Source organism: Mesocricetus auratus, unplaced genomic scaffold (genome assembly GCF_017639785.1).
Source record: "Mesocricetus auratus isolate SY011 unplaced genomic scaffold, BCM_Maur_2.0 Super-Scaffold_100004, whole genome shotgun sequence".
Classification (NCBI taxonomy): domain Eukaryota; kingdom Metazoa; phylum Chordata; class Mammalia; order Rodentia; family Cricetidae; genus Mesocricetus; species Mesocricetus auratus.
Window position 1 is genome coordinate 112,332,665 of NW_024429189.1, and position 12,573 is coordinate 112,345,237.

Here is a 12,573-nt window from a genome sequence, read left to right on the forward strand (position 1 = left end):
CACAGCACTTTCCCTGTGTTCTATTGGTTCCACAGATCAACCGATCCTTTGACCCAGAAACCTTTGCAGCACATTCCAGATCCAAGTTGGAATACTCACTTATTTCAGTTTTGGAAGTTTGTTCACAAAAACAGACTGGGTGGTGGTGGTGCACTCCTTTAATCCCAGCACTTGGGAGGCAGAGGCAGGCAGATCTCTGAGAGTTGGAGGCCAGCCTGGTCTACAGGGTGAGTTCCAGGACAGCTTCCAAACAATACAGAGAAACCCTGTCTTGAAAAACAAAAACAACAGAAATAAAAGCAGTCACATGCCAGGGTAGAAGTGTGATGGTGTTTATTGAAGTAGTATTGTTACAAGAACACTGGAGACCACTTTAATGCTTACACGAGGTGCAAGGAAATTGAATTCCATATCGAGGAATAATATGCGGCCACTAAGCATGATGAATTAGAGATATGCACACCTATGACATAATCTTAAAAGAACATCAGAGTACCAGATAACATATAAAGCTATTTCTGTATAAAATAAAAGTCAACGTCTTTGTGTATGTGTTTGCATGAATCTGGAGAGAAGGCTTTGAGAATTTGTTTTTTTAATAACCTGCCTACCATTGTCATGGAGAGAGAAGTTGGGATGGGGGCAGAAATGGAAGAGAAAATGTATAGTGTATCTGGGGCATTGTGCATTCATACTGTCATGTCATTGCAATCTCAGTGACACTAAGTGAACAAACAAACCTTCCTTGATTCAGAAGCTCCTGTTGAAGTCTTTCTTCTACCTGTGGCTTTTTCTGAAATGGAGGTGACAAAATGCTCCCATAGGAAAGCTAGAGTAGCCAGGGGACAGAATGGGCTGTCAGTGATTAGGAGAGCTGGTGCTCTGTCTCAAAGCATTGGTGAGAAACGTGCTGCAGAGGTGTAGCAGCTCTGAGGGAGGGGTGTCTCCCAGAGGCCCTTGGGTCCCACTTAGCCCGGCAGCGTTTCTTGGGGAATATTGATCAAAAGTGCTCACCTCTATCATCTGAGGAGCATAATGCAGTCTGTGAGTATTCATGGAAAAAAGCCTTTCTTGGCCAGGCTATTTTCTGAAGTCAAAAAGATCCTTTCAGGATCTGTAATAGCCGTCCCTCCACACTTCACACCCTCAGTGAAAAGCACACTCCAATTTTCAGACCCTAGGACCCCACGCCAAGGAGGAGGCTGATGAGCGGGGACCTATTCATGTAAAATAGTCTGTCAGACTCAATGAGCATTTTGCCAGAAGAGAGCGAGGGGATACATAAATGTGAGATTAAAAATTTCACCTGGACGCACAGGAAAAGGCATCCTTGTTCCTGAGACCATTTAATGCATCTGTTATTTCTTTCTTAAATGTCTTAAATGGAATTTTCAATCACATATATAATGTAGTCTGATATGGAAGGCAGCATATTAGTATGCTTTTTTAAAAGATTTATTTATTTAATATGTACATAGTATTCTGCCTGCATGTATGACTGCACACCAGAAGAGGTGGCTGTGAGCCACCATGTGGTTGCTGGGAATTGAACTCATGACCTCTAGAAGAACAGCCAGTGCTCTTAACCTCTGAGCATCTCTCCAGCCCTCAGTATGATATTAAACCTGTGCTTTTCATGTCTGATGTGGTATGAAAGAGGCCAACAAGGACTCCCTAGTTTATCTGATTTTAGTTATAAAAAGAGCAGAGTCTTCTACATTATTTTTAAAATTACCTACCTACCTACCTACACACACACACACACACACACACACACACACACACACACACACACACCAACCTTTTCTTTCTTTAGTGCTAGGGATCAAACCTGGGACCTCGTGCATGCTTGGCAAGTGTTTATCCACATATATAACACAGCAGCTTAAATCCATACCCCTTCTCATATTATCCAATTTAATTTAGGCTAGTAGAGACTTCGGTATTAAAAATATTTTTCTTGTAAAATTCTAACAACCACAAAAAGCATGATCCAGTTCCAGCAAGTTCTTTTCAGTGACCTTTAGCAGGGATGTCATTTCCCAGGGTCCCCTGCTGTGGTGCTGCTGGTCAGCTACTTTGGGGCACACATGAAAGTGCCTTTTGGCAGGGGGAGCATGTTACAGACATGCCCTTGCCTTCCCCAGTTGGGCCATCAGCCAGGCTGGAGAGATGCTACAGCAGACAGCATGTGAAAAACCCAACCCTTGATTTTTGGAAGCCAACCACTTGCTGGTGGTCGCTGTGGTGTTCAAAGGTCTTGGTGCATCTTTACCTTTTAGGAGGCAATCACAACTTTTACCAAATGGTAGCAAGTGAGCAAGCAAGTGGTAAACACCACATAGCTCTTTGACTCCAGAGGGTGGGAATGGCCTCCCAGGGTGTGGTCAACCTGCCTGGGCACTACACCAAGCCTGCCTTGGTGCCAGATCTTTCTTTTCAAAGTCTATTTCTTTTCAGTTAAGACCCATGCAATCTGCCTTTCCAGGAATTTGCTATCTGGTAGTTTTTGAATTCCCAGTAAGGGTTGATTCCAAGTGTTCTTTATGTAGACGACAAGGACAGGTCATATTTCTGGAAAACCAGATCCTCACAGTGCCAAAACTTTGCTGGCTCGTCTGACAATAGACTCAAGGTGGCCTCAGATGTGGACTTAGAAACATCCTTTCTGTGACTAAACTACAATGGGCACTCGAAAACTACACTGTCCAAAAAACAGTTCCTGTACTGCTTAAAAACAGTTATTGGTGCTAAATGGAGATGCCACTACACACGGAACACAGGAAACTCAACTCCTGGCTGCAGCCCCAGCCTAGCTGTATGAAAGCCAGTGAGGTAACACCTTCAGGCATCAGTTTTTTATAGCAGAAGTAGAAGCAGGACAGGGATGGTGTTCCCAGCTGTAAGGGTGTTAAGGAACCACATATGTAGAGAAGTTTACTTTGTGATCTTTTCCCACAGTCTCCATTGATTTTGCTTTTTCCTTTAAATGAAATGCAATTAAAACCATATCAATTCATAGAAGAGCAAATGAGAATAGTACTTTTTAAAAATTTTATTCATCTTTATTTTATATGCATTGGTGTTCTGCCTTCATGTGTGTCTGTATGGGGATATCAGACCTCCTGGAACTGGAGTTACAGGCAGCTGGGAGCTGCCATGTGGATGCTGGGAACTGAACTCAGGTCCTCTGAAAGAACAGCCAGTGTTCCCAACCACTGAACCATCGCTCCAGCCCGAATAGTACTTCTTGATATAAGCATTTTCATCAGGTGGCCTTGGCTTAGATGACACACACAAAGCTACACCAGAGATGTGTGTATAGTGTAACTGTAAATTCAGTATCTTCCCATTAGGAGACACTCCACTGAAGGAAACGGGCATTTCTCCTGGAATACTAAACAAACAAAACAAAACAAACCCACCCCTACAGGTGCATTCTTCTGACAGTCCTTTGTAGTGGAAGCTGGATTCTTTATGTAATGGTCTGAGGGTGCTGATGAGGGCTTCTGAAGATGACTCAATCTCTCACAGGAAACATGGTGCTGAGAATCAACCCCTTCCTGCCTTTTTGCTATAAATATGCGACAATAGTGACAACAGTCTTTGCCTTTCAAGTGCTCATTTCCATATCTGAAAAGTATCCCAATATGACCCCAGAGGAAAGCTCCCTGTGCATCCTGGAAGGCCATCTGCAGAGCTGAACAGTTAGCAAGAGGGAGGGACTCAGGTCCAAGGAGCAGCTGTAGAGCAGTGAGCTACCCAGCTCCACAGACACATGGGGCTTCCTGGAATGCTATCAGCAGGGCTCCTCAGTCAATTTCTGGGCATCCATCACCTTCTGTGGGAGCTATGAGGGATGCAGATGCTTTAGTTATACCATGGGAGAAAATGAGGCAGGAATCTGAGTCCTTCTTAGAAATGCCCAAATGAAGCAGAAGGCTGTGAGGTACTACTTCTGGCTCACAACACTTGAGTTGTTTCTAGATGGAACTACATATATAAGCTCTTGGTTATAAGCTAAAACAAAGCCAGGTCAATGCAGGCCCCACTTTGCACTTGACTCCCTAGACCCTTTCTCAGGACACTAGCACATTCTGCAAGCATTTGCTAAAGGAACAAGTGAATGACTTTTACAAACTTGGTTGTTCAGCATCCCGAGAATTCACTGTTGTCTGGAACATGGAGTGGCCCACTATGCTCTCAGAGACCACAGGCTAAGCTGTAATGTGACTGCTGGAGTCCTGAGGCAGGAAATATCAGTACCTGGCCAAATTACACATTGTCTGTCACCTAATAACAAAATTCTCAAATATACCTTGCTCCTTAGTGGCAGGGACTCTAGCTAAAACAGGGATCTGCCTAGGAAAGACAAAGCAGGGGTCAAAAGTCACTCTGATGCTCATTACGAGTTATAAAAACAGGGCAGCCAGGCAGTGGTGGCACACGCCTTTAATCCCAGCACTTGGGAGGGAAAGGTAGGTGCATCTCTGAGTTTAAGACTAGGCTGTTCCAGGACAGCCTCCAAAGCCACAGAGAAATCCTGTCTCGAAAAACAAAACAAACAAACAAAATAACCCAACCAACCAAACAACAACAACAACAAGAAAAAAAAAAAACCAGGGCATACTGGCCCACTAGTGCCATCATGAAGACAAGGGTGGGTTTAATTAGGTGAGACGATGGATGGAGGACATGGATGGTGTTCCTAGCTGTAGATCAGAGTCTTGAGGAACCATATATGCAGAAGTTTATTCTGTGATTATCAGAGGCTGCAGGTTGAATATTAGCATTCTACACCATGAACCCTGAGGTAGATTCTACATCAATATGCATGTGTAAGCTTTATGAATGGTATCAGCTACCGTACTGAACACCTGTTGGCTTTGGTTTACAAAATGTTTTTGAATAACTTTGTTCAATAAAAATGCAAATCAACTTTTTATTAGATGTTGGGATAAACTTTTATTTTCCTACAATCTATGAGAATGTCAGGAACATGCAGCACCTAGGTGCTGTGCTTCTGACTCATCAAATCATCCCAGGAAATCAGAACGAACATGAATGAACTGGAGTTGAGTGGCACCATTAAGGAGCTAAGTGTTTTCCCAGCATGGCTGCCTCTGTGGAGTGTGTCCTAGTGCACACACACACTCCTGTCAAGATGGGGCAGACTTGGAGGTCTCCCCCACCTCACAACAACCTAGATATGCAGCATTGGGAAGTTAAATAACAAGAAACCTCAAAACAATCAAACAACATGCTATAACTTAATTTATCATCTCTATCAGTTTTCCCCCTATTTACACATACTACACATGGTAGACCTGAAATTAAGAAAACATTTGCCTACTGCATATGTCATACACATAGAACATGGGTGCAAATACAAGGACGAGTTTCCCTTAGATGTGGCACCCCCTTCAGTAGGTATGGAGTAACACAGCTACGCATAAGACACACTGGAAAGTTTAGAGGGCCCATCAAACCTCCATTACAGGTTAGTGGCAAGAAGGAAGTGACACCTGAGGACAGTCAGGAAGACAGGATTTGCATGACTCACTGGAGCTGTGTGGTCTCCTTTATAAGGCTAAGGGTCCTACTAACCAGCCAATTACAAAGTCAGAGTCCATTCCCCGGGGGTTCTCAAGAGCTGCAAACGTGGCTGCTGAAGACACTTTAAAAGTCACTTAAATTTCTTTTCTCCTATCTGCTGAAGATATGACTACTTTTAAAAAGTCATAATTTTGCAGGATTACTATTTTTTAAAGCATAAAAGTCTAATCAACAAGAATACAAACATCAAGTTTCCCTCTTTATGGAAATCTGGAAATCAGCATGCTGAGAAGTAAGGGCACTGGCCAGGCCCTGCAGGAGCCCGAGTGTCTTATCACACTTCGGGGTAATTAGGGCCACTTTTATTACAGATGGTTGACCTACTAATACTAATGTGATGAGCTGCTCTCTGGAGGGTCTCTACTAGATAAGTGACCCTTAGCAATTTTGCTAAAAGACATTTATTATAAAAACACAATATTTGCTTTTCCAACTGAAAAAAAAAAGAAACACTGAACTTGATCATTTCAATTTTCCACCCCAAATAACAAGAACTGCTAAATCCAACCAAACATAGTTGCCAGAATGAATCCCCACTCCCCAACTCTAAGTCTCTAACCAGAGCTATTACCAATCCAAGGCCCATGAACTAAAAAAGCAAAACACAAACAGACATAAACTCCTGCTGTCACCCAGGGCATGGGGTTGGTAAAACCATTAAGTCACAACAAGGTCAAATTTGGTACCTCCAACTGACTTTCTCACTCCAAGTCTGAAAGCATTAGTTTGTGGCAGCAAATGAAATTATGAACAGAAGGCTGGGGGAGTTGAAAAAGACCTCTGTGGCTGGGCGGTGGTGGCGCACGCCTTTAATCCCAGCACTCGGGAGGCAGAGGCAGGCGGATCTCTGTGAGTTCAAGGCCGGGCTGGACCGATAGCCTTCAAAACAATACAGAGAAACCCTGCCTCGTAAAAACCAAAAAAACCAAACCAAAACAAAACAAAACAAAAAACAAAAAAACCAACCAACCAAACAAACAAAAACCTCTGGGGCCTGGGTTGTGGTCTTGGGTCTTGGGTTCTGTTACCACTGAAAAAAATAAAAATAAAGGACTTCCAAAATGACAAGAATTCCACAACAGGGGTATCTGGAGCCTGAAGATAGTAATCTTGCAGATACCTACTTACTGAAAGAGGGCTACAGGGACCTCTAGTGCCCAGAACTTGGGGTGGGGTGTGCTTGTGGTGACTCTACAGGAGTCAGGTCTGGGCACTTTGTAAATAGTTAAGGAGCGGATCAATTAATAGAAGTCTGAGCAATACTGGGCCACCAGATCTCTCTCTCTCTCTCTCTCTCTCTCTCTCTCTCTCTCTCTCTCTCTCTCTCTCTCTCTCTCTCTCTCTCTCTCTCTCTCTCTCTCTCTCTCTCTCTCTCTCTCTCACGTGCGCGCGCACACACACACACACACACACACACACACACACACACACGGTAGGTTGGCTATGAATCAAGGTATCACCACACAATGGGAAATGCCATAGCATCTCCTTACCCTTCTATCACCATTAAGCTCCCAATAAGGATGCATCCTGGATCCTTAGAAAAACAGCACACAGGGATTAGGGGAAGGCTGCAGAATTCCCTTCAAAGCAGGTGGATGGATTTTCCCTGCAGTTGGAAGGTGCTCCTAGAACGATGCTCTCAGAATTCCCACTCACTGAAAGGCTTCTGGCTCTGCCCCTTTCTCTATTAGTCAACAGCAGCCAAATCAACTCTACAGTAGATGGCTCTGGGAGAATGGACACTGATGTTATAGGCAGGTTCAGGAGAATGACCAAGCAGGCTAGGAGTAATGGGTGAAAATAAAGATCAGAGGAGGGTAGAGAGGTGGCCACATCCAGGCATTTCCTTCCCATGCCTGAGCCCTTGGAGGTTACATTCCACAGCTGCTTTCTGGCTCTGAGTGAAGGGGTCACCCTAGACAAGCACACTGGAAAATGGTCTCAGGTAGCAGGACTATGAAGCAAGGGAGGGATGACCTCTGCAATAATTTCTGTGTTTCTCTTGGAGGCAGAGCAGGGATTGAAGCAACACTGGAACTCTGAGACAGCGCCAGGATAGAGGGTAGGGAGGGAAGACAGAGGTCTTCCCTATGAACTGACCCTTAGTTGCTGGATTCTAATGTCTAAGATGTCCAGCAAGGGACACATTTAACTCCTTCCCTCTCTCTCATCCCTAGTAGGCACAACACACTCTCCTTGGAGCCAGATAGGTTAATAAATAATACATATATATTCATTGAATCTATTGCTTGGAACCTGTTACCCTAAAACTTACGTATCTTTTTCTCTGAGCAATAGGCAGGACGAAGACAGCAGGTGAGCTTTTGGGTACTGGACATGATGTGGGTACTGGTCAGCCTTGGAGCTGCAGCAGGCACTAAACCTTGTGTGTTGATGTAGGTGGTGCTGGGCTGGACAAACTGAGCAGGGCTGGGTTGAGCTGGGCTGGGCTGAATTGGGCAAGGCAGGACTGAGCTGAGCTGAGCTGGGCTGGGCTGAACTGGGCAGGTTGAGCTGGGCTGAGCTGGGCAAGGATGCTACTCATCTGCTTAGTGTTCTCATATGGACAGCCCTGTATTACTAGACACTTCTGATTGCTCTATGTGAATATCTGGCCAAACTGTGTTGTTAGGAGAATCTTCGTCAGTAGGCCTCAAGTACCAGATAGAGAAAGGCTTAATGATGGAGGTGAAACTTCCTGTGGGAAAAGACCCTGGGGACAGCCAGTTTCCCTGATGATGAAATTTTGATGATGAAAAGTTTGAATTAAACTGTAAATCCTAACATAAGGATTAGCAAAATAATTATGGAAGAAATTCCTCCAACAATTACACATTTGTTTTGTCAGCCCTTTTGGGAATCAAACTGCATATATAAATGACAGGAAACCAACTCAGGGATACAGACAAGTGACCCTGCCCCTTCCCTGTGGGTCCTGAACCATTCATTACTGTGTTCTGCCTAGAGGCTCCAGACTACTCTACATCACAGAAGGCTTGTTCCTGGTTGATGGTGTCTTCTTTTCTTCTTCTGAAGCCCAAGGTTTATGAGATTCCAAGACAAGAGGGACACAGCCTTGTCTCAAAGCTCCACACAAACTAGATCACTTCTGACCTTGGGGGTCCAGCAAAGGGAAGGCCTGCTGTATATGCTAGCACATGGCAGTTTCCTGGAATCTGGATTTGAGGGTGCTGGGGAAAGCAGAGGAGTCTTGCCTGTGTCTTCCACATGGAGGGTTTTCTTGGGGCCCATATTCAGGCTGGAGGTCAAGACCCCTGGAAAGGAAGCAGAAAATGTTCACACCATGGAGGTCAAAGAGATTCTCTAGACATATACTGGAGGAAGCACACATGGTGCTCAGAAGACCAAGGGAACTTGGTCATTGGGAAGAGTGTTTGATGCCCTCCCTGTCCCACAGTGTGTTTTGCAAGAATGTTGAATGTACCACCAAAGACATGTCATTTCTCTTAGTCTTTGCCCTGGATTTTTCTACAACATAAAATAAATTACAAACTGGTGAATCTTTGAAATAAAATCTGCCTTTTTGGCTAGGACAGAAGTAAAGAATGAAGAGAAAGGCATCCTATTGCAGTACCACGGAGTGAAAGCTATGGAGGAGCCCTGGGCAGAGTCAGTGACTATGTTGTGTTCCTGGGATCCCTACGTGTTTACATATTGATACTTCACATGAGTTACTACTCAGTTATTCCCTAAAGGGCCTGAGACTAGAGGCCAGGCCTAAATTGCTTGTCTGAATGAGTCCAGATGAGCATGCAGCTATTTAGCACTAGAGGGAACAAGGAATAAAATTAAAACGCACAGATCTGCACTCCTCCCTTCCCCAGGGTGGCTGTCTGGGAGCTCAGAGGAATACAGGAATGCTGCTGCAACACTCAGCCACTGTTGCGGCGGTGGTTGGTCTCCCGGGGGGCCACTCTTCGAATGAGAGGATCATTTCATCACCCTTCCTTCCCCGTGTAATATATTTTTAAATGCTCTAAGCTTCCCTGAGTGGCCTCTGCCCAGAACAAACCTCAAAAGCAGTGGGCCTGGAGCCTCTTCCCTATGGGCTTTTCCTCTACGACCATGGCCTTTGAAATGGTCACTTTTGGTGTTTGAAGTTAATTTATTTGGGTTGTTTTGCTTACAGCTTTTTATTTATTGGTCTATCTTTTATATGCCTTCTGACCTTGCCCTACCCTCTGAGAAGAGCTTCTGAAGTCAGTACTTTACAAGTCCCCTTGACCTGTAGAGACACTGTCCCTATGGTTTTTCACTTTCAGATTCCAAGAACAAGCGCTCACCCTCCCTCCCTTCTAGGGTCAGTGAGGTTAGCAGACAGAGAGGCATGGGCCCCTCTCACATTGTTTTCCTCATCAGAAACAGGCTACCAAGAGTCTGGGTAGCTCAGCTGTAGAACCCTTGCTTAGTATGCATGAAGCCCTAAGTATGAGCACTGCAAAAATATAAAGCTCAGGTTGCTTTAAACAAAGGCAGCATAGCTAGACATGGCCATCTAAGAATCAGTGTTGTCTTTAAACATGCATTTGTTTTGCTTACATATATGTTTGTGTGCCACTTGGTGACCACAGAGGCCAGAAGAGGGTGTCAGGTCCCTGAGACTGGAGTTACAAATAGTTGTGAGCTGCCATGTGAGTGTTGGGATTTGAACCTCGGTCCTTCTGGAAGAGAAGCCAGAGCTCTTAACTGTTGAGTCATTTCTCTAGCCCCCCAAGGATGGGGTTTTTGGGGATATATCTCCATCTCTTAATTGTTAAGAGTGGGCAGGAACATTTGTTCAGGGGTAAAGGGGGAAAACAAATCTGACTGAATCTCAGAGGGTATTATGGTTTGAAATGGGATTAAGAAGCAAAAAAAAAAAAACCGAAGTCAATAAATGATTAAAGATAATAGGCGAAGGAATCACTAATATTTGGTCAGAAGCAAACATTTTAGCTGTACCCTGATCCCCCTCTACCAGAGAAGACAAGGAGGACAGAGGGTTCACAGCTTGAGCTCCTGCAGATGGACAGAATAGTGCCAGCTGTCTCAGTGAATAAGCCTGAGCCATCGTTTCAAAGCTCTGCAAGCAAGGGGTTTATACTCCTAAAGGCAGAGACCTCATTAGCCAAGTGCAGAGAGCAAAGCCACACCAGGATCCAGTGCAACCATGGCCCATGCATTCCTTCAGTCCTCAACTTTCTGCTGGTGCACCTTCATCCTGCAATGGCTCCTCTATGCCCACTGTACTCCATGATGGATGGAGAGGCAGCAGCTGCAGAATGCATAGATGGGCACAAAGGATAAGGGCTGCCTTCCTGATACAGTGACTATACTTGTAAGCTGCTGGCAGTGCTGGCCCAGCTCTGCCTCTGCTGGGGATGGAAGCTGGGGTTAATTTAAAGGACACTTGGGCTCTATTTTACCTCTGCCAGGGCAGGGGCAGGTATACATGGGACAGGGGGCTTAAATACGAATCTTTGCCCCTGAACTCCTCCTGGGAAGGGATTTTATAATCCTTTTCACCCTTCCTGACTAGAGCGCTTGTGTTCTGTAGATGCTGTCACCTTTGGGGATACTGCTTGGACCAGTTCAAAGCTATGGCTGAGAGGAAGAGAAAAGGCAGCTGGGTTAGAGGATCAGCTCACTATGGTGGCCAGTTGCTCATCCAGCCAGCAGGTATGGCAGCCTGCTGGGCTACAGAGGTGTCCTGGGTGAGCTACTTCTATCTGTGTTGGGACCACCATAGGTATGAAGCTAGTAAATGACAGCTTTCTCTTCTGAGTGGCATTACCATAGTCACTAGCCAAGTCTCTTCTACCTGTGAATCAGAGAACTAGTACAGTCAGGCCATACCGGAGAGTCCTTACTCAGCCCTGCAGTGGTGGCTGCCATCCATCTGAGCTATCTGTGCTGGGTCAGGATCTCAGACCCAGGACAGAAAGGTCAGGCTGGGAGGTCACACCTGCCATCTCAGCCTGTTCTCTGAGTCCTAGACTGCAGACAGATCCTGGGGTTCGCTGCCCTCTGCACTTGCCCAGCTTTTGTCTGCTTCTCTTTTCCCAGCTGCTCTATTCAGCATCGCTCCTTGACGAGCTGCCCTCCCTGTGTGCAGGCCTTTGGAGGCCTCTGCTAAGGCAAGCAGTCAAAGGCCAGCCCAGTGCGTGCTTCATCTTATCAGCTCATCTCAACATCCTGCTTCTCCAGGCTAGCCCCCCCCAAAAAAAACAACAGGGGGGGCTGAACTCGTGGCTCCCTGCAGCCCCCACACAAAGGGGAGGTGACAAAGACATTTTCCACGATGGCAGGTGTTGGTGTCGGATTCCACCCAGGGTGTACCGGCAGAAGAAAGGCAGGCAAAGCTCGGCTCTACAGGCAGCACAGACATGTAGAGGCAGGAGAGTGGCAGGGTCCCTTGGGAAAAGACAGGAAGGAGGCAGGCAAGGCTGAGGTCCAAGAAGGTGAGTGGCATGGGAAGTGTTAGTCAACTGATAGTCTTCCCCCAAAGCAGGGTTTGGTGTGTGCACCGGTGGCGGCGGGGACAGGACGACACCAACATGTTAGTCTTACCTTGCTCAAGGATCATAATGAGACCGCTATGTATTTTAATCTGAAGAGAGAGAAGAGAAAGATCCAGTGAGTGGAAGGACGGCACCTCTACAGCTGCAGCTTGATAGTGAACACACTGCTGATGACACATGTATTCCCCAGCTATCCCTATTCCAAAAGCCTTCGGTATCGTTCTGGAAAGTTCACGTGAATATCCACTTAACGGGACCAAACACCAGGTGGGGCCCTGTTTACAAATGAATCCTCGGAAGCGTACATTCCCATTCCTTATGACAGGTCCCCATTACCCCTCCACTTCATCTTACTCCCTATGTTTTCTACAGAACATGCACCCTGTTTTGCTTTCAGAAAGCAGCTTTCCACCTCAACCTCGAGCCCCCCCAC

General features: G+C 45.7%; 1 protein-coding gene across 4 annotated transcripts in view; it reads right to left on the reverse strand.

Moving 5' to 3' along the window:
• Nucleotides 1-316: 316 nt before the first annotated feature.
• Nucleotides 317-12,573, reverse strand: part of Ralgapa2 (Ral GTPase activating protein catalytic subunit alpha 2) — a 272,091-nt gene continuing 259,834 nt past the window's right edge. For all 4 annotated transcript variants that reach the window (XM_040746440.1, XM_040746439.1, XM_040746442.1 and 1 more), the window contains 2 exons: nucleotides 12,190-12,229; nucleotides 317-8,894 (listed from right to left, as the gene is read on the reverse strand). In XM_040746440.1, coding sequence (XP_040602374.1) covers nucleotides 12,225-12,229 — 5 coding nt within the window. In that variant the 3' untranslated portion in view covers nucleotides 317-8,894; nucleotides 12,190-12,224. The remainder of the gene's footprint in view (nucleotides 8,895-12,189; nucleotides 12,230-12,573) is intronic.